Source organism: Malurus melanocephalus, unplaced genomic scaffold, assembly GCF_030028575.1.
Source record: "Malurus melanocephalus ecotype Western Australia unplaced genomic scaffold, MMel_1.1 scaffold_98, whole genome shotgun sequence".
NCBI classification, from domain to species: domain Eukaryota; kingdom Metazoa; phylum Chordata; class Aves; order Passeriformes; family Maluridae; genus Malurus; species Malurus melanocephalus.
Genome location: NW_026623330.1, coordinates 1,314,906 through 1,341,629, shown reverse-complemented (window position 1 = coordinate 1,341,629; position 26,724 = coordinate 1,314,906). Strand labels below are relative to the sequence as shown.

General features: G+C 38.1%; 1 protein-coding gene across 5 annotated transcripts; it reads right to left on the bottom strand.

Annotated features, from left to right (window-relative positions):
* Nucleotides 1–1,535: 1,535 nt before the first annotated feature.
* On the bottom strand, nt 1,536–23,505 carry RHOT1 (ras homolog family member T1). Of its 5 annotated transcripts, XM_057368833.1 has the most exons (20): nt 23,443–23,505; nt 21,492–21,573; nt 20,536–20,579; nt 19,730–19,783; nt 19,316–19,368; nt 18,663–18,771; nt 17,990–18,091; nt 16,521–16,619; nt 15,998–16,106; nt 15,303–15,423; nt 14,532–14,616; nt 14,022–14,167; nt 13,342–13,442; nt 12,998–13,128; nt 12,559–12,642; nt 11,649–11,768; nt 11,107–11,309; nt 9,625–9,747; nt 4,157–4,300; nt 1,536–2,695 (listed from the first exon to the last, which is right to left on the bottom strand). In XM_057368833.1, exons 1-20 carry the CDS (start codon nt 23,473–23,475, stop codon nt 2,578–2,580), a joined length of 2,061 nt encoding a protein of 686 aa, XP_057224816.1. In that variant the 5' UTR covers nt 23,476–23,505; the 3' UTR covers nt 1,536–2,577. The 5 variants fall into 5 exon arrangements, with proteins under 5 accessions (XP_057224816.1, XP_057224817.1, XP_057224819.1 ...); XM_057368834.1 differs by lacking the exon at nt 4,157–4,300; XM_057368836.1 differs by lacking the exons at nt 4,157–4,300; nt 9,625–9,747.
* Between the last annotated feature and the right edge of the window lie 3,219 nt (nt 23,506–26,724).

The window sequence follows — 26,724 nt, the reverse complement described above, 5'->3', positions numbered from 1 at the left end:
ACTATGTGGAGYAACCTACCCAGCAGGAATAAATGGAGTCTGATTGTGGAAAATACAACGAAAGAGGTCGTTAGAAAGCTGACAACACCAGAGGGGGAAAAAAAGCCAAACAGCACTGTGGAGAGTAAGTGGCGTGAGGTGCCGCTCTCTTCTATTAACAGCAATAGCTCAAATTTTTGGACTTTCATTATGTACTCCATGAGAAGATGACTTTCCCCTCACGGTGACTCCAATCCTCACAGGATCCAGGAGGGCTTGGCCCGTGGCACAGGGACATCGTGACTTTTAACTGGTGGCACCGGGGCTCCCTCAGAGAACACCGACCACCCATGGGACAGGGCCACGGCAGAGCTGGAGACTTGTGCGCTCTTCTCCAAGAAAATTCCTCTCCCCAAATCTCTGTGGAAGGCTGTGTCCACAGCTGTGGAAGGCCTGTTTTATACAAGCAGACGGTGACCCGCTCCCTCACCTGCGCAGGGCGGCCCGGGCCGTGAGGGCGGGCGAGCAGCGCCTCAGGGAAGGAGCGCTTCCCTCAGAGGGGGCGGCAGAACCCTCTCTCCGCCGGGCCCGGGCTGCGGGGTCCGTTCCACACGGGAACTCTCGCTCTCTTGGGATCGGACTGACGGGGCCGTTCCACACGGGAACTCTCGCTCTCTTGGGATCGGACTGACGGGTCCGTTCCATACGGGAACTCTCGCTCTCTTGGGATCGGACTGACGGGGCCGTTCCATACGGGAACTCTCGCTCTCTTGGGATCGGACTGACGGGGCCGTTCCACACGGGAACTCCCGCTTCGGGCCGGGCTGACGGGCCGTTCTACACGGGAACTCCTGCCGGTCCCGGGCTGCCGGGGCCGTTCCATGCAGGCACACCCGCCGGTCCCGGGCTGCCGGGGCCGTTCCATGCAGGCACACCCGCCGGTCCCGGGCTGCCGGGGCCGTTCCATGCAGGCACACCCGCCGGTCCCGGGCTGCCGGGGCCGTTCCATGCAGGCACACCCGCCGCTCCCGGGGTCGTTTCCCGCTCCCGCCGCTGCCGGGCTCAGCGCGGCCCCGTGGGCTCGGCGGCAGCGCCCTCTGGCGGCCGCTCCCGGGGGTCTCTCGGGGGATTCCCTCGGGAGCATCCCAGSACCCCTCTCAGCTCCCGGGAACGCCGCACTGCTGGAGCTTGTTTAATCAACACGAAAATATTCACCTCTTCACTGCGCATAACTTCCTAAATCCCACCGAACTATCTGGTTTTTTTTCGCCCACTCTTTGTCTTTGACAGTAGGTACGAAGTTCGTGGTTGACTATTGGCACTTCAGCTTTAAGRTATCACAGAAGGCACTTTCAGTCTTCTGATATTAATCAGAAATAAATTCCTCCTGGAAGCAGTGCAGTCCTAAGAGGCATCAGAGAAACTGCACTACTAAGACATGTATCTTCCAACAAATGAGGGCACCAACAGCATGCTTTCACGTAAGGTACAACATTCTGTTAAATTCCACCTTTCAGTGCACAGGAAGGGAAAGAAAAAAGAATAAAAAAGATAGACACAGTACACAGTTATTTTATTGAAATACTCGAAAAGGCCAGCAATGGAAAAATAGGTTTGTCATGAGGAATTTAATGTTTGGTTTACTTGATCGTTAAAAAAGCTGTGTCTATAGGTAATTCTAGCCTGTTACAGAATGCACTGTGATCCATGCAACTAATATACTACAGTAGAATAGGCACTGTGTACTATTGTAGTTTTGTCTGATACACAGCTTTCAATGGGTATGATTGACAGATGTGAGAAATTAAACTGCAACACTTTCCAAATTAGAAATGTTTACAATATACAAATTTGCTCGTCTGATTGATGAGGGCTGTAAAACACAACATAGTGGAAAATGAAAAACAAGGGTTATACAAAGCAGATTAAGTTGGTCTGGTAGTTTTGGAAGTTTTACTTTTTTCCTTTTAAAAGAAAGACCAGACTATAAATATGTCACTGGTCATGTAAAATACAAAATCATAGGCCAGGACAGCAAAGGTGACTCCTTCCTGAAATACATGATTAGAGGGGCAAATTTGTTCATCAGTTAAAAATGTGAATGAAAATCACAAATTCTGCCTGGTATAGCTTATCGTCCAAAAAGCTGAAGTCACTTCAGATGACTGTGAAATAAATAAGTAATACTTGAGGAAGTATGGATCCTTGAGTTGAATCTACTCTACTGAAAATTAATTTCACCTATACACTAGAATGTCACCATGGTGAACATCTAAGAACAGTATTTTGAATAGGTTTTTGGGAAGCAATGTCTTACTTGCTTTAATATGTACAGGTTATTTACAACAAATTCCCTTTTGGCCTCACAAGTTAAGCCATTTTAGCTGGCTGTTAAGATGCAATTCCTTTTTTTTCCACACATTATGCAATACTGTAGTTAGAGCTATAATTTAAAATAATCTTATGCATGAATTACAAATATTAATAAAGTAACTCTGCATATATAAATATTTCTAGCAGAATTTAAAGCATTCAGAATGTACATAAAAGTGGGGTTTTATTTATTATTTGGTAGGGCCAGATGTGCTTCTTCTCAGATCATCGCTGCTTTAGTAGTGCTTTGTACATGGCAAAACCCAAAACTGCAAACACAGTAGCACCAAAACTTGCTCGGAGCCAGAACGTTGAGCTCTTGAGGTCCGCTTGTGTCACRTGCCTGGAATTTAACACAGATACAAAACCAGGTTAATTCCATGACAGGAACTCCAGACACCTTGTGCTAAACTACTCTGCTTTTGGAAATTCATCACTACACTTGTCACAGGCAAACAGATCACAATTCAGCCTTACAAGCACTTTACAATCATTTTGTTTTGCTTAAAGCTCAGGATTTGATCTGATCAGCCTGACCACATCAGATCTCCCTGAAGTCAGAACGCTCACACGGCTGAGGAGAAATGCAGGAGCACATCATTAGTCATGGATGTGGCMAGGGCAGGGTGTCTCCTTTGAGAGTACCAGCAAGCATTCAGGAAAGGAAAACAAAAAGAACTACAAATAATTAAGAACTCATAATGAGAACAAGTCTGCCCAGCAAAATCCTTTTCCTCCCCCTTTTTTTAAAGAATGTTGAATTTAATATTTCTGCTTTTCCATTAACAACTTCCCAGTGCTGTTGAATATCTTATACTATCCCCCCAAAAAGTTTACTGACAAGTAGCAAGTAATATTTTTCCAAAAGCTAGAATCAAACAATTTGTAAATCCCTTTCTTCCCAGTAGTCACAAGAACAGCAACAGAAACAGTCATCCAACACCAAGCTGAAAGCTGATAAAGAGTGTGAGTGAAACAAGCAGTGACCATGGCACCAACAGAAAAGGACAGTATGAAGTGACTGTATGAGAGAAAAAGCCACATCTCACATGACAGTGGAGACAGGCAATGACCCAACTCTCCCAAATATTGCAAGAAGTCTGTGAACATGCTCAGTTAAACACGGCTGGCCACCCTCGACAGCAGTCTCAAGTATGACAGCTTACCAGAAAGCAGGAGCTACCATTTAAAACAAGTTATCATAAATGCCATAATTCAAAGCACAGGAAATTCCTAAACAATAGTAAAGTTGAWTTTTTTGTTTCTTTGCTTTAGAGATAGAACTTAGACCAGAACTTCACTAGCCTATRTATTTTTAGCCTGTGTTAATCACCATGGGTTACTCAGTGAAGCTGCAGGAGGGTTAAGTAAAGGAGCACAGAGATCCTAAGCACACACAGGAGTTCATAGAGTGAGAACTGCAGAGCTGTAGCTTGCAAGCTGTTTAATAGAGCAGGAATTGCTACTTGCTATCAAAACACACAAAACCAGTTTCGGGTGTGCTTTAGTAGACACTTGCAGGAGCTATATCAGCCAGATAGTTAATCAGTGTTCTGTCATMCCACATGCTGAAGAACAGGCTCTTTGGTGCACACACAGCTGCTCTTTAGTCTAAAAAATCCTGATCTTATTTAAGAACGTCTTGCTGGGTTATGGAACAGACCAAATCCAAGAATTCCTGCAAGCATTAGTTCTTCTACAGCTAGTTTGGACAAACTCTCTGCAAACTAGAAGTCAGGTGGTTTGCTGAGGGGAAGAAAGGGAAAAGGCAATGGCAAGGTCACCTGGGTTTGGCTGTTGTTACCTGTCTTCAAGCAAACGTGGACCAAGAGATGACTCCATGAAGATGGAATCTTCTAAAGAGTGGACGGCGTGCACCTGCTGCATTATCCTGCTCTCCTCGGCTGCTAACAGCATGGCCCCCACCTCAGCTAGGTAGGCTCTTAACCTTTTCACACACATGCACAGTGCAGTTCATTGCATGGCAAAACAACACCAACCCTCTYAAATCACAAAGCCCAGAGAATTTCTGATTTTTAGCCACCTAGCCTGATTCTTGTGCAGTTGTTAAAAACTTGGGGAAAGTGCTTGGGGAAAACTAGAAACAAATGGAGTTCGTATTTTTGATAAACTAAGTAAAATTTACGATTTCATGTAGCTAAATGTCATTAAAAACAAAGAAATCTGCTTAAGAAACTGAAATTCTCTTCCCATTGCATCTCCACAGMCTCAACTTCCACAGGACACTGCAATATTCCTACACCATATGCACGAGCTGGAGCACCTGTGCTAAACACATTGGAATGACTCCAACACATCAGTCCTAAAACTGATGAGTTCCCACTACTGCTGAGAACTCAAAGGCTGTATTTTATCACCACAGTGGTAGTTCTGGATTTTTTTTGAGTAAAAAGCTGTAAAATCCTTGTCTTCAGATCTGTAAATGATAAAACTCATCTGTGTATGTAAAATAAATCATTTGTAAGTAACATGATTTTAATAGATTACATGACAAGCTCTGTTGGATGAGTATTTGTATAACCATCAAGTCTCTTGTTTAATTTGGTTAATTCAAATGCCCAACTATTTGTACAATTAAAACCCCCATCCTTTAAATATACAAATCAATCTTTAAATTGCAAATTAATGCTTTTGCATTGCCTCATAAAGCACTATCTCTCWCATCTAGATTTTCTGATTCCTATCTATAATTTGCCTTGTTTTGCACACGTCCATATTTAATGGTATGCAGGAAACTTGCTGAGCACGCTTCATCTTTCTAAAAACAATTAATATGTTCTCAGCCATGATAAAACCCTCTTGTAATGTCTAATAGGAGAGTAAATTGGCTTTGATCCCTTTTCTATGCCTAACAATAGCAGACTCTTTCATTTAAATAAGGAACTAAATCTAGACAGGGACTTGTCTTACAACCTCAAGGAAATCTATTCTGAATGTCTCAGCCCAAAAATGCTTACTGTAATTCAGAACACTACAGATGTCTAACTGCTTTACAACTTTCTAAAACTTTGTCCAGTATTTCTTCTTTCAATGTTCCTTGTGCCATCAAAATGCATTTTTACAACTTTAACCTYTAATATTGTTTAGCTGTCACTAAAGGAACAAAAAACAAAATCTGAGATAATAAAAAAAAAAAGAATATTTGTTTCTAGCACAGGTTCTTTGACATGAAGATGGCTACAGTGCACAAAAACCTTTTYCAATACATAGTGAAAGATACTACCTGTTCATTCAGTCTAGTTGTACTTATGAAACAAATTTTCACCAGTGGTAGAAATCATTACTGCCTTGTTAGTAAGAGAGCAACCCTGAATTAGAAAAAGTATTCTCTCCAAAGGTAAAACATCTATTTAGATGAGCACTTATACACACAGAGTAGTAGTCAGGACTCCATAAATGAAGCTCTATTTGAAACTCTTGATTATTAGTAAYAGAATGATGTTACAAACTTTCCAGACAGGCTGCTGTGTGTACTTAATCATACAATTAGTTCYACAAATATAAGAAAGTCTACAAATTTCGCTTTTGGTATAAAATTCAGATTTTAACACGTTTTGGAAAAAAAAGGCCTATTTTTATTCAACCTACCCTTAATAGTGAGTTAAGTGTCTTGTCACTTGTTGAATAARATCCTTGAAATCCAAACAGTCTTTTTTCAAGAGACTTTAACAACTCACAAGAAGTTTGTCACATGCACTGAGAGGTTAACTGAGCATGCCTGCCATGGGTACACACAGAAAACTGCTGAGGTATGGGCCAGTACTGACACTTCTCCCTACATCAGCAGCAAAATAATCCCAAGTCTGGGAAGGYTTATCCTTAAATACAGAAGTTCAAAAAACATTCCTGCAGTAACTTCCAAAGCCTTTTAAAAGCACAGTGGTGGCTACTTACACCAGAGCTCTAAGCAAGTTCATGCAGCAGCAGCAGCCTGCTCTGACAAAGGTTCTAACCATTAAATATAAGCAACTGAATTCCAAAAGCATCACATAACATGCACGAGCTGCTGCAGCTTCCCTTCAGGCACATATTTTCCTAGGATACAAACTAAGTTAGGATTTTCTCCCATGCATTAGTCATCTAAAATGTGAAAAGCTCCAAATGCATCTTATTACCCACAAAACCTGAAAATGGATGTAAAATGCCAATTCAATGCCCTCTATTTAGAAAAAAATCGGGGCACAGCTTTGCAAATTTCTATGCAGTCTGGGGTATTGAACAGTTTAGAGAAGGAGGAAAATAAATTAGCAAAGTATTATTATAACATTGTCCTAATTTGGGAGACACCTAAGCATAGAGATAGATTTCTGCCATTAGATTTAATGGCAATACAATAATTTTAAAAAATAAATTGTGTACACTGCACATAGTGAAAAATAGATCCTGGGCCATACTCTTGGAACTTTCCCATTATAATTAAAATTATTACAGGAAAATGAAACTATTGTCTTAACTTCAATTCTGCAGAAAGCAAAACTTTACTAATAATTTCTGAAACAACCAGGTTTCATATGCAAGTAGAATTCCACTTAATTCCACAATATTTTAAAAACTTTAGAAGAAAAACATGCTCCAAGAAGTCTCCTTGCTGAACAACACAATTCTCATGCATGAGGATTGTCTTATTCTGAAATGAACTTAGCTGACAGAAAAATGCCACTACTGTACAAGCAAAAGGCAACATGGATGATTTGAAACCAATAAAAAAGCCAAAAATCCAAGCTCATCATTAAAGAAAGGGTTAGAATGACAAAAGCAGAAACCCTGCTTTTGGTAAAACAATGTAGTAAAAAGAGATTAGGTGCCAGCCAGCCAAATACAAGTGAACACCTAAAGGAGAGAACAAATTAAAAATATAAAAATACTACAGCTATTAACAAATCTCACACATGCATATCWAGTGCTTTCAATGCTGTGCCTCCTTCTTCAAAGAACCAATAAAATGTGACCCTGGGTAGTTCAAACCAACACAGCAATCTCCAAACTGAACTTGCCTTTCTGACAGACTGCCACTCTTGGGGCAGCCTCTGAAGTTTGTCCACAGAAGAGAAATTGAGGGTGGGCATGAACAGCTTTCTCAATTGCACACAGGCAATGTTCTTCCTTTAATTACTATGGTGGGAATATTCAAATGTGATTTTATATCGTGCCTTGGTAACAGTGTTTAGGGGTTACCTAGCAACAAATAGCACAAGAAGGGTCCAGTGTGAAAAGTTTCAGTTTACCTGAAATGCTTCCACAGCCTAAAGGAATAGGAGGGGATCAGGAGAATAAACTGCTCTCGAGAAACCTCCTTCACCCATCAGTTAGCTGACTTTTACCCATATCTGACCTAATGGTAAGCACTTGTGRAGGCAAAATGAGAAACCTTACAGAAATGAAATGCATCAGAAAGACGTTCTTGAACCAAGTGTTTAATCTAATCACACATCATTAGATGTCTGATTTTTATACAAGAGATCAATCTCTACCCTCTTACATGCCTACAACTGGGAGCTATTCCCTCCTGTTTCCAGGTATCCCAGCTCTACCATATATGCAGTTGAGCAGGAGCTCATGTGCTGAATGGTGAGTAACCTGCAGCAAAGTATTTGATTAGGGAGTTGGTGAGATGAAGGGAGCATGCTGGAAACCTGCAACAAACCCTAGAGACTGAGAGACAAACGGATTCTAGCAAATAATTCTTCTTTCTGGAGAGGAGTGTCTATAAGGAATTCTCCTTAGCTTGAATTAGACCTTTTAGGCAGTAGGGAATTCCTGTGTTTGTTCCACACTCCCCAGGGRTAAGTTGTGGAATGACATCTCAAACCTCATTAAAAGACTTCAACACCCTGAGACCCTGACAGCATTTYAGAGGAATGAAGTTCAATGTCTAATGCAGGACTCAAAAGAAAACCCATACGAGAAAGAAATAAACCACAACAGCAAATGGAGCAACCCATAAYCATTCCAAAAAATGAAGATGTGTTAGGAGGATTTCAGCCTCAATAATGAAAAGCTGGGATTTTCTAGTAGTGACTGCTCAATGAAGTTTTAGAGTGACTATATGCGAAAAGATTGCTGTTTCAAGGGATTTCTGTCTATGGGATGACTGCTGTAGAAGAGATGCAGCATGRAGAGCCTCACTCATTCAGTCTTTTCCTAAGCTAATGAGTTTTTCACCCTTCCTTGAATTCTCACGCTGTAACACTTGGATTAGAGCGGATTTCACAAGGAAAATGCTCACTCCTGTAGGTGGGTGTATCAGCAGGCCTCCTACACATGTGTAACTTGCATTTAAAGGAGACAAGACACTCATATCAGTTAAATCTGAAACCTGTAACAAGCAGTAACATACAAGGACCAGCAGCATATCAGGATATTCCAACCATGGCCTCCAAATAAACACAGCTACCATCTAAGCCTGCAAGAAGGCTGTGCATGATGGAACCACTACACTGCAACAGTTGTTTGGTTTGAACTCCCATTTGCTGGGGTGTGATGACAAGTGCTGAGGTGTTACTAAATCCTGTGTGTCAAAAAATGCCTGCACAGGACACACAGGACAAGCTATAGCACTGTTTTCCATGCTGAAAACCAGTTATCTCTCTTTACCAATTGTTTTTTCCAAAAGTATCTGGAAATGCATATGTTTAAGCATTTACCATGCYTTACATGTTGCATTTCAGAGAGGAATCGGATGTTAAAAGATCTGGATTATTGTTTTTTACACAAAATCCCCACTCTTTGTGTAAACCAAGCATAACACACACACACACACAGAAATTCTATGAACTCCCAAATATCAAACTAGCAATTAAAAACATGATATATGTTACATGATGCTGCTGTAAGTCAAGCTGTGYCTTTATGAAAGTATCTGTGTAACTGGCATCTAAAAGGCTCTACCTCTAATCAATACTAAAACCCATAATGTCTCAAGTGAGAAACATTACACAGATTTGTAGACACTTTGTATCTATYAGCAGCTCCCTAAAAACACAGTCCTAATTTCTGCACAGTATTTCTGCAATCACAAAGAGGCTGAATCAAAAACCAATTCAGTAATGCTTCAGAAAAATAACTGAACTCAGCTCAAAAGAAACTTCAAGTTAAACAAAGTTTGATAATTCTATGACAATTATTAAAGTATCTGCCTATTTAGTGGCTATGGAGTGAATAATCTGAAGTATATAAGGTTACCAATTGCTTTTTCAAAGACACCCTTCATTTTAAAAGCACACCTGGTACCTAGTAAATAAAGTTAAGGACCTGTTAAGAACTGCAGTGAAGAGTTTGTTCTTTACAGATTGCAGCAAGTCTGAGTTGAGGAAGTTCTGACAGATGCAAAATGTACACCTGTTGCAGGCGCACATACAGCGTAACCGGGCATGGCTGCGAAAACACACAGAAGGACAGGAGTTGAAATCTTGCTCATCAAATCAGGTGCACATTAGGACTGTGCCACAACCAAGAGAGAGATTTAGGAATAAAAGGTACATTTGAATGAGTAAGGAGAGAAGGAAAAAAAATACACTGGGGAAGAAAGGGTACAACTACAGCTGTGCAGAATTTAAAGGTTAGAGGTTCTACGACTTGGATGTTTTGGTATTACCATCATATACAGATCTTAACAGCAAAGCACAAACATGAATGAGAATGTTTGTTGAATTTATACAGGTTCCCATAACAGGGAAGCCTTGAAAGGCTTCTGAGTATGTCTGCACAGCAATAGATAACACCCCTTTTTCAAAGGAAAGGAAGCCACATTTTCTACCACTTTGAATGCACTCTTTACAGGGTGAGCATTACCTCTATCTTCCCCACCCTACCAAATACACATGCTTGAAAACTAAGGGAGAAGCAGGAATATTGATATGACAGACATTTGGTCAGTGCTACACTTTAGTGGTTTCCCAGTATTCCAGTGCTACAAAATGAACACAAGAGAAAAAAAAAAACCCAAACCAAAACTAAAGCTTTAGAAATATAACTCAGTAAATTCAGTTTCAAATAATTAAAAATACCTTATCATTTTGGATGCAAGTGACATTAGTTCTATTTAYTTTAAAGCAAATGTCAGCTGTCATACTAGACTCCATCTGCTGTAATATTTATGTAGTTCATCACCATATTAAAAGCTTCACCCGCCAAAAWAAGAGATGCAAAGTGAGTTTAGCAACAGTGAGATGTGTAGTGAAGGAGAATCTGAGCTTAAATATTTAGCACTTGAAGTCCAAAAGTGTTTCTATAAAAATTCTACTAAAAATATAAGCTTTATTAGATGATTGAAGAAGCACCCCGAAAATAAATACTTTAAGCAGTGCATTGGGAGAACTGCTGTGCAGTAAGGTGTSGTTGCTTGTAATCAGCTGTCAAGCTGACCTATCAACAAGGATTACAGTACAACTCACTCATTAATATCTCAAAAATATTGAGATATGAAAACTTACATGTTTTTTGTATCCCAAATAAGGACCAAACAGAACCTTGTGTATTCACTGAAATTTGCATCATGAGCTGGATGAACTACAGTTTTTTTWWAAAAAAACACCTAAGGAACAATAGCTGATTTCTGTGCTGGATTTATGCCAAATTCCTCAATTTGAAATAGTCTGAAGATTCTACTCAGGTCATTCATGTCTCTCTGTTGCTAAAGCTCGGTGAGGCAGTTCCATCCTGTGGCTAACRATGGCATGCAGTGGTGCTGTGTGTGACCATGCACAYGGAAAACAGAACAGCTCCGGTACTTACGGATACATTGCCATAGTGGTCAGCTTAACAAAGATATCCTTACTCGGCACATCAGCAGTATTACAAGTAAAGGCTTGGGGTGGAGGCATTTTGTGTTTTTTGCAGAATTCAGCAGGAGAAATACTATATTCCTGTCTAACTTCATGCAAGTCGGACTTGGCAGCTACCACTAAACATGGTATCCTGCTGTCCATGAAGTGCTGCTGCAAATTTAAAAAAAAAAAAAAAGTGAAAGAAACAATATGTGATACATTCAACCTGGAACAGGCTGTATTGAACAGGTTGCAGCAGTATTTAGATATATTCATGGCACTGAAGTCAGGCATTTCYAGAAGCAGAGTAGTTTACATGGAAAGCAATGTTGGCTTTGTATGAGTAACAGAACTGCACCATTGCTAATGCAGTATGATATATAACCAGCACTTAGAAATAATGTCTTTTAAGCACTAGAATGAGTGTACAGGTCAGGTAACTGACACTGAATATTTAGTCAGTGAGAAGATAGATAAATGTAAATGTTTGGAAATATAAACTYCACAAACCTTAAAAATCCTGGCACAGTACTCAAAGGATTTAGGATTACTGACATCATATACCAGGCAGACAACATCGCATATGGTCTCAGCATCAGTTAAAAAGTCTGAGTCACTGACATCATGTAGCTGGAAAACAAGATGGTTGCAGAGGGAGAAAAGCTGGTTATTACACAGYTGAAAGGAATTTTATAACTTTTCCCATAATTTTTATGGCTCATTTTTATGGATCCTGCGAACTAATGGAGTGACAATAGGCAGAATTAATGAAAAAGAATAGAAGGAATTTACCATGCAGCCAGCATATGTGAGCTGTTAACATCACATCTGCAGGCAATCATCACCTCAGCATAAAAAGTGCTATTTACTTTAACACAAAGGTTTAGACACCCACAGAAATGGGCATTTATCCTACAGAGGAAAACYACAGAGCAGAGGACTAGATCTCAGAAAACAAAGGAAGAGATCATATTATCATAAAGGAAAGCTAGAATGGAACAAGCCTTGAAGAACTGATTTCTCCCACTGAATACTAATTTTAGCCATTCTAATCACTCCATGTGACAGATGCTTCTTACTGAATAGGTAGACTAACTTCTGATCATTTGGCATGTTATAATTCGATGCCCTGCATCATCATAAATGGACTAGGTTTTGTACAACTCAGGTTGTACAAAAATAACTAGTAATATATAACTAATAATTTAGCTGAACCTGCTCAAAAATAACAGGTCCTGAGTAGGTTCAGCTAAATTATCAACATAAAAAATGAGAAGTTATTTGGGACAGAAAATAATTGGGGGGAATCCATATTAAGAAGAATAAGGAATTAAAACTAGTTTGTTGCAGAAGGCTCTGAATAATTCACAGAATTTTAACATTAACCAGTCTCAGGCAAATGAGAATAAGGAAACCTTACCAGCAAGTATTTTTCCTGTCCATATACATAGACTGTATTAATGGCATAGTAAGATTTGTGTTCTGCACGTATTTGCCTCTGTCTCTGAAAAGGCAGAAATTCATGTTAGCCCACAGCAACTTTTCCCTTTTAGTTAGATTTGAACTGGAGAGGATTTATTAATGAATGAAAATCATAGCAATCTTTGGGGGTTTTTTGCAAGGAAATGCACTGCTATAATCCATGATGTACAAATCATTATTGCATGCAATAGCCACTGCCAAAAAAGAACAAAACMAAAAAAMCCCAAACAAACTCCTCCTYAGTWATTTCTTCTGTATTTCCTTAAAGAACTCTCCAAACCTAGTAAAAACCATTAAAGCTCTAAGATCAATCATTTTTGCTGTCTAACCTTAATTCAAGAGCACACATAGGTGAATATAAGTGACAGGTTTCTTACTATTAAATTTCTTCCAAGAAGAGCTTGAAGAACTCCACTTTTCCCACAGCCTTTCATTCCAACAACATTGCATCGGAAGACATTTCGCTGAGTCTGCTTTTTCTGGAGGTCTATCTTTTTATCTCTTGTCACTTTTGGAAAAACACAAATACTTTTCACAAGATGCATATGCACGTACATATGTGAAGACATGAAAATACACCCAAAACAATCTCTCAAAAATATTAGATCWAAGGTTTCACTTGAGCAAAAGAGCGTAACTGAAAATAGATGAACCATGAAACAATTTACTCTTTGGTGTATTTCTAAATTTAAATTTCTGTGTTGTATCAAATTTTTGTTACCTGTAATTGCTGATGCTTGAGATTCTTGTTCTGCAAGTATGGAGTATCCTAAATAACCCAGGTACTCCAGGCAACGCTGCACATCCAGGTATGTGGTTAGTCTGGCACAGAGGACAAAAAGAACTTTCAATTGTCACCATCTGTGGCACCAATTCTTCACAGTACTGAAACAATCCTTATCTCTTATCTCCAGACTGACATGACAGAAACATTCCTGGCACTGTGCTGTACCAAAGGACAAATGGTGACAACTTTACCACTCTTACTGGTCACCAAAACACTACAAAGGCATTACTTGCTGAGGCCTCAACCTACACTGTATTTTCTAATCTCCCCAAATAATGTTCTTCTCGTTTTCTGTATTTTAGATTGGGAAAAATACCCTCATTATTGAGCACCATTTTTAAAAACATCTCTAAGGAGTAGAACAACAGTAACATTTCAACAAGTAACATAGAGATTTCCACATTCATTGTTAGCACTAAATATTGGCTAAGTCCTGAACAGGTTGCAACATCAGTCTGAAGACTGTAGCCATCCAGTGGCCTAAAAACTTGACTGCTTGGGTCAATTTTCAATTATTAAACTTTTACTCTTTCTACGGGATTTTTAAGAGGAAGCTACAAACACATCACCATACCCAAAGCTCTCAACTACTAAAATGTCTGTATCACACTTACGTCCACTGTGAGAGAAACCCCTGGTATGTGATCCACCCTCTTTCATTTGTACAAACTGTGTTGTTCACATCAGGTCCCCACGGCATGTAAGGGAAGACTTTGAACAAATCTTTCAATTCATCAGGAGATAAWGCACAATCTCTATCCTGAAACACAATATGGTATCAGACATAATTTAATTCATGTCTACTCCTAAACTGGTATTTTCTTCCTGTACACTTGTAAGATTCTAGAAACTGAACTGCTTTCCTTTTAATCATTGCTCTTTCCTTGTTTTTAATAAKACTAAATATATGAGCTAGTTAAAAACAATTTGCTACTACAACTATAAGTTCCAGCTCTCCCTGTAGACAATCAGCAGCAGCAGGTTAGTTCTGACTCCATAGCTTAAGCTAAAGCCAGTTTCTGAATAAAATGACATAATGATAAAAATACATTTGTGTTAGCAAAACTGACAAACTAAGGTTGTTAAATATAAGGACACACACACATTTCAAATTAAATGCTTACCAAATCATGTTTATCAAAAATACTTTGAAGAAACAARTATGCATGATGATTCAGTTCTGTTGTGCAGTCTGGGGGAATTTTTAGGCTGTTTATTGAAAACAAAAACAAGAAGCATTAATTGTTTATAAAATACAGAATACAAAAACTCAAAACACATACTTTATTAATTATAATATTTAGTATCTGACCTTGGCACTTAACTGTAATAATTTATTTTCACAWAGATCAAAACATACTTTTTATTACGAATTCTAAAATGATGAGTGAGTGTATTACATTATATTTAGCTCTACAGCAATCACTTTTTTGTTGGTTTGCTTCATTTTTGTACCTTGGGGTTTGGAGTTTTTTAACTAAAACCAATGCAGTTACATTTTTAATAGAAGTACAAAATTGGTCAGTCTCTTAACTTTTTAATTTGGGGGTTTTCAATAGGTCTCAAATGCTATGACAATATTGAGAAGTCTTTCAGAATTTGATGCCACACACAATAAGCAACTGCTCAGATTTATGKTCCAGTTTTGTATTAAGAGTCTCTTCTGCCACCTTTCTTACAAAGAAAGAGAACAGTACATGATTTGGCACAAGAGAGTTCTTCCTTTGTAACACTCAGTCACATGAAGGTTTTGGCTGGTGGGTCATAAAATAAGGGAGGTGCTCGACATAACAATGTGTTAAATAAACACGCTACAATAACCCTTTCCTCTTGCCAGAGCAGGAGCAGGAACAGACTAAGCTCAAGTTTAGAAAGCTGAAATCAGTGATACATACAGAGGGAACAAGTACTCTGGTGTAAGCTCTAAGTCATCGTCGTAGCCAAAGCGACGCAGAACAGTCCAAGTTGTTTCATGCCTTCCTCGCTGAATGAAAAGTGTGTGTAGAAAAAGAAAACCTAAAAATCAAAAATGGTGAAATTTTAAGGCCCTGAAGTGCCTTACCTGCTGCAAGGATTTTCAACAGAATCAATATCAGACTTGGAAACAAAAAAAGCCTGAAATACACATTCAGATTTTAAACCTCCTGGCTGACATTACAGCATTATCTACACAGACTGAATATTCAGARATCATGATATTTGTAAATGTTTGGTTCTCCAAGGAACCATTTCCTTCAAATGATCCACTTGGTTTTCTGTTGTTGTTTGCTTTGTTCAGTACCAGCATTTTAGAAGAACTTAGCTGTATGAAAATAAACCAAGTATTTTCAACAGTTTAAACAGAAAGCTTTAGCTTGGAGGAGCCTGGAGAGGAGTCTCATGGAAGACTGCTTTTAGTTTTTGTATCAAAATAACTGGGTAGGATTTTTGTTTAGCACTTCCCAGGGCTTAAAGAACACTGAGATAAAATTGTTCAGTAAGCTCCGAAAGAATCAGGACAGAGATCATATTCCAAAATCACACCTTTTTGATGTGAGCGTGATTATCAACTGTATTAAGACACACCTTTTAAGAGTTAAGTAAGACTCACCTTTTAATGTCAATCCATTATCTGCAACGCCATCACTTAGGTTTTTCCTGACTACATTTTTTACGTCTTCCAAAGCTTGAGGTGCCAATGGTGTATTRAAACAAATTCTCTAACACAAAACCCAAAAATAGCATGTTAAGACCACTGATTACTGAGCTGCACAAGCATCATGTCCTGTATGAAACACAGCCTGAAAAATTCTGATAAGCTAGTAAAGGACAATCTAATTTCCTAGTGAAAGGAAAGGTGTACAAATTGTATTTTATTTTTAAGTACAAAGCACTGGGACTTGTACACTAACAGATTTTTAAATTTTGCTCTTGAATTAAAGCTTGGACAATGGTTAGAAATAAAAATAGTATCATTTCTGTTTTTACAAATCCACTCTCCTATGCTGCACTGAGACTTAGTACTTAGGCGTAAATCCCTCACCCTACTACTGTTTATTCAAAAACAATCACGTTTTTTTAGAATTATACAGTTCAACTATTAAGCATGGTGGAAAGATAATCAAGAAAGGTACCTGAAAGAAGTTGAGCTCTGCATCATTGAGAGTACCATCATTATCCTGATCAGAAATTCTAAAAATGCGAGTCAGTGCTTTGATACAGGCAGGTTTCATCTAAGGAAYAGAAGAAACTTCAGTATCTTTCTAGGCTTGAATATAAAAAGATTACACTGAATGACACCAGGCAGCTCAATCACATGGAAACACACACTAGTCTCCATTTAAAGTTTCAGAACAGAGACATTCATTCACGTGTACACATAAGTAAAAAGGAAGAGGAAATAAAAAATTGATGTAGCAAATTTATACCCATAAATTTAAAKCCATTATTCCACATTAAATGTTTTTCTATTCAATTATTAGAAGAATCTCAAGCTCTCCAAAAGCTGAAGGTGTCACTACTAAATTATAAAAAAAAAATAAAACTCAGTTTTCTAGATTCGGTTTTATTGCTACAGAAAACTTTAGGAAACAACTAAATAGTTTTTTTTCCCCAAAGCATTTTCTGGTGGGGAAAAAAAAAAGGCCTTAGAATTCCAGTGCTTTGCAAAACTAAATAGGTCTAGAACTACAGCCAACTCGCTTCAAACATCAAATACCAAAAACCTTCACAGGGCTCATTCATCTACCAGGCAAAGCATTGAGCATATGGACTATCTCTAGGACAAAAGAACTGCTAGGATACCTTCCAAGTGAAGGAAAASAGACACTGGTAATTCTCTCCCAACAACTACCGTGATGATGGACTCTTCTCTTCACAGAGGTCACACAGATTGCATAGAGATTGGTTTTGGAAAACCAAAAAGATTTCAGCACAACAATTTTATCACAACATTACTAACTCATAAAGATGATTCTGATGGAAGAAATCAAAACAGGGTTATTCTCTGATTCTCTAGTTAACAAAGTATTTACGGCTGAAGCAACTTCCCTACTGCCCAATACTAAATGGGGGATACATTTAGAAATTTTATTTGTATTTGCCCAGGACATTTTTCTTTTCAAAAAACATACTCCTTCATAAACAGCTAAYCAGAGTGATACCTAAAAACCAGCAGCATCACTTGTTTCTTATCCCTTTTGCTGAAGTTTCACAAAATTCTTAGGGAAAAAACTCTCTTAGATTAGTGCTTTCCCTGAAACAAATGGAGTTCCTGTGAAATGTACATCTAAAGGAGAACTGAATTGAAGACATAATTTGGTTCACATTACATTTGGCTCAAAGCCATCAGCAAAGCTTCTCGTTTTACTCAGCAGCTCACATGGGCAACAAAAAACTGTCTTCACTGCTTTGAAGGAAGAGGAAAGACAGGTCAGGTTAATACATCACAAAACAACCCCCGTGGTTCGGGGATGCAACCCCCATTTGGGGGTGGGGTGCTGGTAACAGAACACAGTAAGAGATGCAAAATCCACTGAAAAGCAAAGAACAGGAAAGCAATTCCCCAACAAAGCATTTGCTCTGAGAATCTATGGATAAATACCTCTTTCTCCTCTGGGCAATAAAGAGGACCTGTAGGATGTAGAACAGCTTTCTGTGCGTAATAAAATAGCTCAGATATATTCTTCAAGTTTTTGGCTGAACACTGAAAGAGAAATCCAGAAATCCTCACACTGATGAACTAGTTTCTTGACTATTTGGTGATTTGTTCTGAAATGTAAGTAAGCATCAAATTTTTAAAGACTTAGTCCCCACTTGTGGGTACAGGGCTGGTTTGGAAAAAAGACATCCAGTCCCTGTACCTGTTCAATTAATAACAAATCTGGTTTCACTACAATTGGGTGGTATACCAAGAACAGAAATCAAAAAGCTGTATCTATTCAGGGAAGAAAAAAAAAAGGAGACATATCCACACATATTAAATCAATTTTGAAYACTTTGCAGACATCTGTCTGGCTTAATATTAAATTTTAAACCCCTGTTAAAGGCAACGATGTGAGGAGACTCTAAATATTAGAATTTGACAATAACTTGATTATGCAATAGTGCAATCTTCCCTAAAGAATGATAACATAAAAACTTGCTATTATAATTACTTATGTTTGAAACATTTACTTTGGAAAAGAAAATCCCTTTTTCTACTAGAAAGGTGCCATACATGCTTGGCAAGAATGTATTTTTTGTTACTTGCTTTAACTTCAGAAAGTCTTGCATACCTCTACACACGTTTCTATCTCTGTATATTGATTCATAATGGGAAGGATAGTTTCCATACTGCTATACTCCACTAGATCAGATTTGTTTCCAACTAATATAAGAGGCAGCCTAAAACAAAAAAAATATTAACAGCTTTAAAGACAGAGGGATAAAAATATCTATCATAATTTAGCATTTTGTGTCCCACCAGAAACCACTGTATTATTTTCATAATGTAATTAAACACCACTGGAGGCAAAGGGTGAAACTAAATGACAGCAGTTAGAATAAAGTGTTTTGATATACACTTAGACAGAAATGTACTTCTTGTTAACACTACAAAACCCACACAGTTAAATACAACGGTAACTAATCCCATTGTTATTACCCAAACCAGCATCAGTAGAACTGTTATCAGACCATATAGGCAAGGCCAGTCACACCATAGCAAATATAAACACACCTGGTAAAAGCTGCCYATGAAATTCAAAATAAATAACATTGCTGGCACATGTAACAGACCTACATACTTCAAATCTCTTGCTGCTTGGACTTCTTATATAAACTTTAAGTTTAGAATTTGATTTTCTTAAACAATTAACATCCTCAACACTGTTCATTGACACCCATCGATGTGCAGCCTAATTCACACTTCTCATCTTTACTTAAGCACCTGCTATCTTTGTCTGTCCTTTCATTGATGAGAGGAATCCATCGACTCGTTACCTAAAGTGGGATTAAAAACAGACATGAAAAACACATATTCAAATTAAATATGACCAAGCTGTGCAAAAGTTTCACTACAACTGCTACTGCTTCTTTCCCAAAAAGGCACACATTGACCCACAAAGGAGAAAACAAAAATTGGGGTCGATTAATGAGCAACTTTCTCAGATGAGTGAAGTGACTGAAAACTCAGATGTTGAAATGGAGCAGAAGCAAAACCACATCTGTTCATTCTCTTAACAATTGACCTCAAACTCCATGTCAGGCATTTTAAATGTCTAATCCAGATGTCAGCTTGTCCTCAATTAATATTGCAAAAGTTACACCTCTACCAATAATGGAATAAAGTGTGTTACTGTACCTTATCAATAGAATTCTTGTTGTTAACAGCATAGACTATACAAATCACATTTGCCTAAAATGAAGAGAAAGGAAAGGCATGGAATTCCAGTGCTCAGAAACCCTTGAGCAACAGAGACAATTACAGACCATACATAACAACATCAGGGTAAACTCACTAAGAACTCTATTCCTGACTTGTTCAATCTATTTGGAGCCTGAACAACAGATTAAAACAAATAACTGATGCATTGAGAAGTGCCAAAAAGCCTGTCTTGCAGTGTGACAGTCACAGCTTGTGCCTGCAGAGACCTGTGTCACCAGGAAATCCAAACTGAAGAGTCATAATGTGCAGCCTCCACTGAAGCACCAAACTAAATGCCAGAAATGGAACACAACACCATGACAGACTGTGCAGAAAATGTGCAAAGGTGCACTGAAAATAGGAATCAGAAGAGATGACAAAATCACCAAGAAGCCTGTGCTATTCATAAATCCAATAGTACCATGTGACAGAAAAAAGCAAAATTGATCTTTCCAGAGTAGAATTATTTATATACAAAACTGGCTTGCTGATTAAAGGATATTTAGGTTTTGTCCTTTCATTTGGAAGGACAAAGCTTAAGCTCAATTCACCACCACGGTGCCAATACCTGCTTTTCTTAAATACAGAAATATTTCCTATACRCAGGTCCCAAAACAAAACAGAAAATGCCAAGCAAGAAAGGTTTTTTCCTTCAATTCAAACTGAACTCTATCTGATGCAGAAAACTTCAAAGAAAAGATTTTTCCARAATTATTTTCTAGTGAACACTAAAATACACTTACCTGTGATATTTCATGGTAAAGCTGCTCATCACTTTGCTCTGCTTCTGCATTCAATAGAATAAGTTATTCATTAATACAAAAAATATTTGCAAACACAATAAAAAAAACTTCTGAAACTGAACTAGGGTATTTCAGAACGCTCATGAGACAGCTTTGTCAAAGCCTTGTTATTTAAAYTTCTGTTTATAAAATACTCTTATGAGCGCCCCTGCCAAAACAATAATGAAATTGGTCCATTAATTTGTAAGACAGAAACAGTTTGTTGCACACCCACTTTTTACAGCTATTTAGAAAAGGAATAATTATATTTGTAGACAGGTTCTCCTTGGAGAAAGTCATAGTTTGCATCCTTCTACATTTATCAACAGTCCCTTCTATAATGTAAGTTTTACATCAGAACATGATATATAATTTTGTTACAGTGGTGATGATTTTTTTAGTGATACCAAGCTTCTGTTAACTGAATCTATGAAAAAATTAATCCGATAGAAAGAAAAACTCACTCCATAATCTCCATATAAATTCAAGGTAAAGTCCAACAACAAAAAAAAATTCATTATTTCTTTTTCCACCTAGGTAAACATACCAAAGACATTTCCTCAGCAGTGATGGGGGAGAGAAGACATGAAGGTAATACAGCCTAACTCTTGGCTTCCACTGTGAATGGCAGAAAGGTTTTTCTCATTGTGCAACAGTTGCACRGATTTATGGTAACGTATGAACCTTCATAGTGAACCTATCTATCTGTTCAGTAATAAGATTACAATAAATGAAAAATACAAAATAGTAAACYGATACAAAATTATGAGGCGTCCTAACTTAGAAACTTAGACAGTTTCTACCTTACTCTACAGGCTTCTCCCACCTGCASCTCTGGTCCCAGACCTGACTGTTACAGGGGCTCTTGAGTCAGACAATTCCACAGCAAATCAGTGRTGGTACTGAGCAGTCCCTACCTGAATAATCCACTATGTGGGTTGGCACTCTCTCAGGCGTGACATCAGCTGGAATGGTGATTTCTTCAGCTCGGGGTGGAACCTGGGGTTGAAAGCAACAGCAAGAAAGGGCCTTTAATGATAACCCAGATAGTAAAAAGGTCATATACTATAATACACCTGCCAATTAGTCAGCTTTAAATAGAACAACTAGTATGGGTGGTCCAAGTTGTTTAATTATTCAAGTACTTTTGKTTTTTATTYGTTTGTTTYRCCTTTTTTTAAGCACTGAAAGTCACTGCTATCTTCTCATTCTTTACAGGTCTACATAAGGAAGCTCCTGCATGCTTTGCAAAAAAGCAAAGCTGTTATGGGATACATTCAATGAATGCCTCTATAAAACTCAAATCCACTCTACCCAACACCTAAACAGACATGACAGACAAATATACAAGGCTCAATTTTTACACAGTTGTAACCTGAAAACTTCCTTGCCTCTGCATTAAATTTGGAAAACGCTGCAAAGCAAAACATGATGCTAATAAAAGCTTATTCTGAAAAACCCTGTAAACTCTGATAGCCCTTTTTCCTGAAAGAAATACTAATCCATATTCAGGAACAATCATCTTAAACCTAGTTTTAATGAAAATCTCCTTTACATTCATTTGCCTTTCACCTGGTGACACTGAACTTCCATGATACTTTACTCTTAGTAAAGCAAGGGGAAAAGAAAAGCCAATYGCCAGAAGAATGTTTCTTTTTAAGGCTGCAGGCTCTGCTCAGATCTTCCTCAAGAATGATTACTGATAACACCCTGTACATTAAACACTGTTTCCAAGCCTGAAGTGCCTTTTACAGGCCATGAGGTTGCTCTGATCTGCCTGACTGGCCTGAGGAATTGGGCAAGTCTCTTTCAGCACCTTTAATAGGATGCACTACTTTTGTAAAAGTTATTTCTGTAAYTTCAGGGAGATTTTGTGTTATATACAAATTATGCTTTTTCTCTCCACATGAATTTAGATAAATATTCCAGGTTATACTGCAGGAAGGAGCAGAGAAGTGAACAGAGGACTACAACTCAATAAATACACTAAGAAACAACCTACCAAAGGAACAGGTCCCTGAGCACTTTAACAACAGGAACTGGACTTCCTTTTTACCTGCAAGGTTAGGAACTAAATCCAACTGTTAACAAAATCCAGTTATGCTAACAATCGAATCCTGACTCCTGAACTATGGAAACCGACTGATTTGTACTACATACAGAGCAGAGTAGATTCAAAGAGTAGCACATGATGTCTATTTTAAGACCTGTGATCAGAAGAAATAAACATTCATGTTTATATGTATTAAGATTAAGWATTTGCAGCAGCTGTGGTTCTTTTTATGGTATAAGGAAAACTATGTGCTGCTTTTTTAAAGGAATAATATGTAGAAGTAGCTTTTTCTGCCACTTTTACTTCAACAGCCAGTAAACCATTCTTCAAAGACAGAAGCCAAGGCAATATCTTGCTTAATTACAAAAAAAATGGCCAAGTAKAAATTATTCATTATGAATTTTTAATTCCTCATTCTCAATGATTTTGCAATCTACTTGCTCTTTTAATGCAACACCCCCCCCCCCAAAAATTGATGGTCTTGTCTCTTTCACCACCTTCTCATTTATGAGTCTCTCATGTTGAAATATGCTGCCAGTTTGAACTAGTCACAGCTCCTTAAAAATCCTACCATTCATCACATATACAACAATTAGTTTAATTAACAATGTGAAAAATAAGGAACGTAAATAAAACTTAAACTTCTAATCTTCATGCAAACGTATATTTAAACTAACCTACATCACTCTTCMTGAAGGCATCTTTGCAGTTTTAAGCTTCATTTTGTTTTAAAGCATTACTTTAAAGAAGAGTCTATTAATTTATTATATGACAGGATAGAAATAAAACTTAGAAAACAAATAAAAGTGCTCTACCTCTTCTGGGAATTCCTCACTGACAAGAGACATAATTAGTGATGTCTTCCCAACTCTGGCTGCAAAAGCATTAAAAACGGATATTAGATCATTTGTTTTGTCACMCTCAACAGTTGCATCCCATCTCAAAATGGGAAGATTTAATAAACATTTTCCAATTCACCACATTAGAAGCTTTTAAGCTGTTGTTTAATTATACTGAACATGGATGACAGCAATTCTCKCATAATTGTAAAGCCTTAGAATCCATCTCACACTTCTGCATTTCACCCAGAAGARAACCAAATTCTGCTCTGCCTTACACAAAAGAATTAGCAGGTTTTAACCTTAACACAGAACACTTAAACAAATAATCAAAACAAACTAGAAATGCTTTAATACAACTTCAGAAAAAGAAACAAAGAAAGCACACAGAAAAGAACRTAGAAATTAACTATTTTTACAGTATTCTTGATATGATGATTGCACTTCAGTCCTAAACTACCAAGGATGAGACCTGGACAAGAGCCATGAGCAAAGTCTCCAGTACTTTGACTATTCTGAAAGTGCAAGGGCTTAATCTCTTTGACACAAATGAGCTGTCCATCACTAAAAACGAAAAATACCCTAAACCACCAWCGCTTCTAAAGTCAGAATTTTCTTAATCCAAGATGATCATCTACATTTCACGTTTCTTTTTCGTTTACACTTAATCAAATAAATGACTTTGTTCACCTGTAAAGCTTAGACTTCTGATACCACAATTTAATTGCCTGGTTTAGAGAACCTCTAATGTGACCACTTAAACCAAGTTGGTAACTTCTCTCAGAGTTTCCTTCTCTCTAAACCYCTTCATTATGAACTTTCTGGTCCTMTGGAAGCCTTGTAAGACTATTACKGATTTATCTGGTTTTGAGTAATTTCTTAGAAACCAAAATGTTCAGATTCAAACATCCTCTGGAATTGTCTATTTCCAACAGCACTCRATTCAAACAAAAACCTATTTCACCCTGGATATAACAGCACCTCTGCCAGCAGGAATGTGTTACCAATCAAGGCATTGCTCCCATCAGTCACAGCCTGTGTCACTGTTCTGACTGGAAAAAACATAAAATGTCACCAGGGGACAGAAAGTGTTCAGCTGGTATCACTGCATTTACACTTCTCTATGTAATTGTGTATCATTCTGAATATGGAAGAAGTATGACTGTACCACTGGTTGGTTTTGGGAAGGAATTGGTGTTACTGAACTGATGATCCAGTCTGAGCACACTCAACTTATCTAGGTCTATTTTTGGTACAGTAACATGTTCTRACATCCAGAAATAAAACCTTCTCTTCATCACAGTAAGTTAAAGAGTAATCGTACCAACATTATGAAAAGCAAAGAAAAGCCAGTCTGGGAAGGAAGACTTCTGTCTTCCTTGGGGATGACAGTAAACTTTTCCCCATACTCCTAGCAGAGCAGCAAGTTTCAGCTTTTCAAACAGCAATGCAGTTGTGTTTGCTGTTTGAGTATCAAAGATACTCACATAAACTAAAATCCTAACTCAAACTGCCAGGCATCCTCCTGCATCAACTGCATATCAAGTTTCATCCTGACAGAATCAAGAGTTTCAGAAGCTCAACTATTTTAATAAGAAAAAAGATGAGTACTTTCCCTATATATAAGTACAGTTACTAATTAGTGAAAATAGTGATGTGTATCTTGCWCATGACCAACACAGTTCTAACTTGAAACAGTGGCAAAACTGGCTTTGCAGACATAGAAACCCACCTGTGACTGAAAAAAGAAGATTATGTGTTGCTGGTGAGTAAATGTTCAATRTTTAGAAGCCCCTGATACAATTTCTAGTGTCCTTGAGTTTTGTGAAAATCCATAGGTTCAAGTGTAGAGATTTGGGTTATTTTGTTCAAATCTAGGTCAATCCTCTGTCTTTCCCAATCTGTTTATASTTTTAGAAATAACATCCTAAACAGTATCAGCTGACTGGGATGAAGGAAAGCAGCCCAACACTTTATGATAATTAACCTGTCTTTTTCCTCATATGTAAGTCTTYTACATCATGCTGCATAATGTGCTGAACATATTCTGAAAATTACTGGCTATTAAAATTTGATGTTTGCACCCTGGATATGAGGACTAAACCAGCTTAAACCTGAACTGTGGACCACTGGGGATGAAAAAGGCTGAGTKTTGGAATAGGCTGACAACAAAGCCTATTTGGCATATTTCAGGCCCCGAACCTGATGGTTTGCTGTTATAATCTAACAAGTTTTAGATGGTCTGGATTAACCTGTGGTTTCAGACTGATAAATATACACRAGACACAAACACAAAGCCTCACTAACACTATAACTGACAAGTTTTGCCCATTTGTAAAACAAATTCTTCCTCCTCCTCACTGCAAGTCAAACAAAAGTGTAACACAGAGATGCCCACAATCCTTGATGTGTGCCATGTATCACCCATTGCTGTATTTAAGAGACCTGTATCTTTACAATTCCCCTTCGGTCACATTGTGAACYTTGTTGCCAAAACAAAGCACCAGCGTACCTGTTACACCTGTGTGGAAACACTGCACAAAGCCAGCCCAGAATACAGCCTTGCCAAAGGCWGTGAGGTAAATCAGGCATGTATTCTAAAGAGGAATTAAACTGTGTATTCAAAGAAACCAATTCCTAAACACAGTCATGCAAAACTAACCAAATACAATGTTAATGAGTTAGCTCTTTCTGCAGAGTGAATGCTCGCTCAAGACTCCTCTCAAAAAAAAAAGTCACAGAGAACCCTTCTATACAGTACAAACAGAGCTAACCTGCACTATAAAACAACTGCATAAACTGCACTATAAATATATATGGGACATTCAATCCTCAGGAAAGCTTTGTTAGTAGTACCACGTTCTTAGTATAATTAGGTAATTTTACTAATAACCCTTGGTAATTACTCTGTATTCTTTCCCCTTGAGGGACTTAAGCTCGCTTTGCAAAGTAACAGAACCTCCTTGCTGCTATTTACACCGGCGAGAGGCTGAGCCTCTGCAAGCCTCGTCCATTATCTGGGTAAAAGTGTGAACTTCAGGACACAATTTTAGCAACCCGTGAAAAAATCCAGATCCACAGCACCTCTGGCATGCACCTACGTGTGTGCTGTTTATCCAAGGTCACGCAGAAAGTTAAAGGCAGAAAAAGGGACCTGGACTCCCTGGCCCTGTCCTGGCCACAAACCCACAACACCCGACCTATAACCATCAGGAGCACATCAGGCCACTCACTTCCAAAGTCAGTAAATGGGAAATG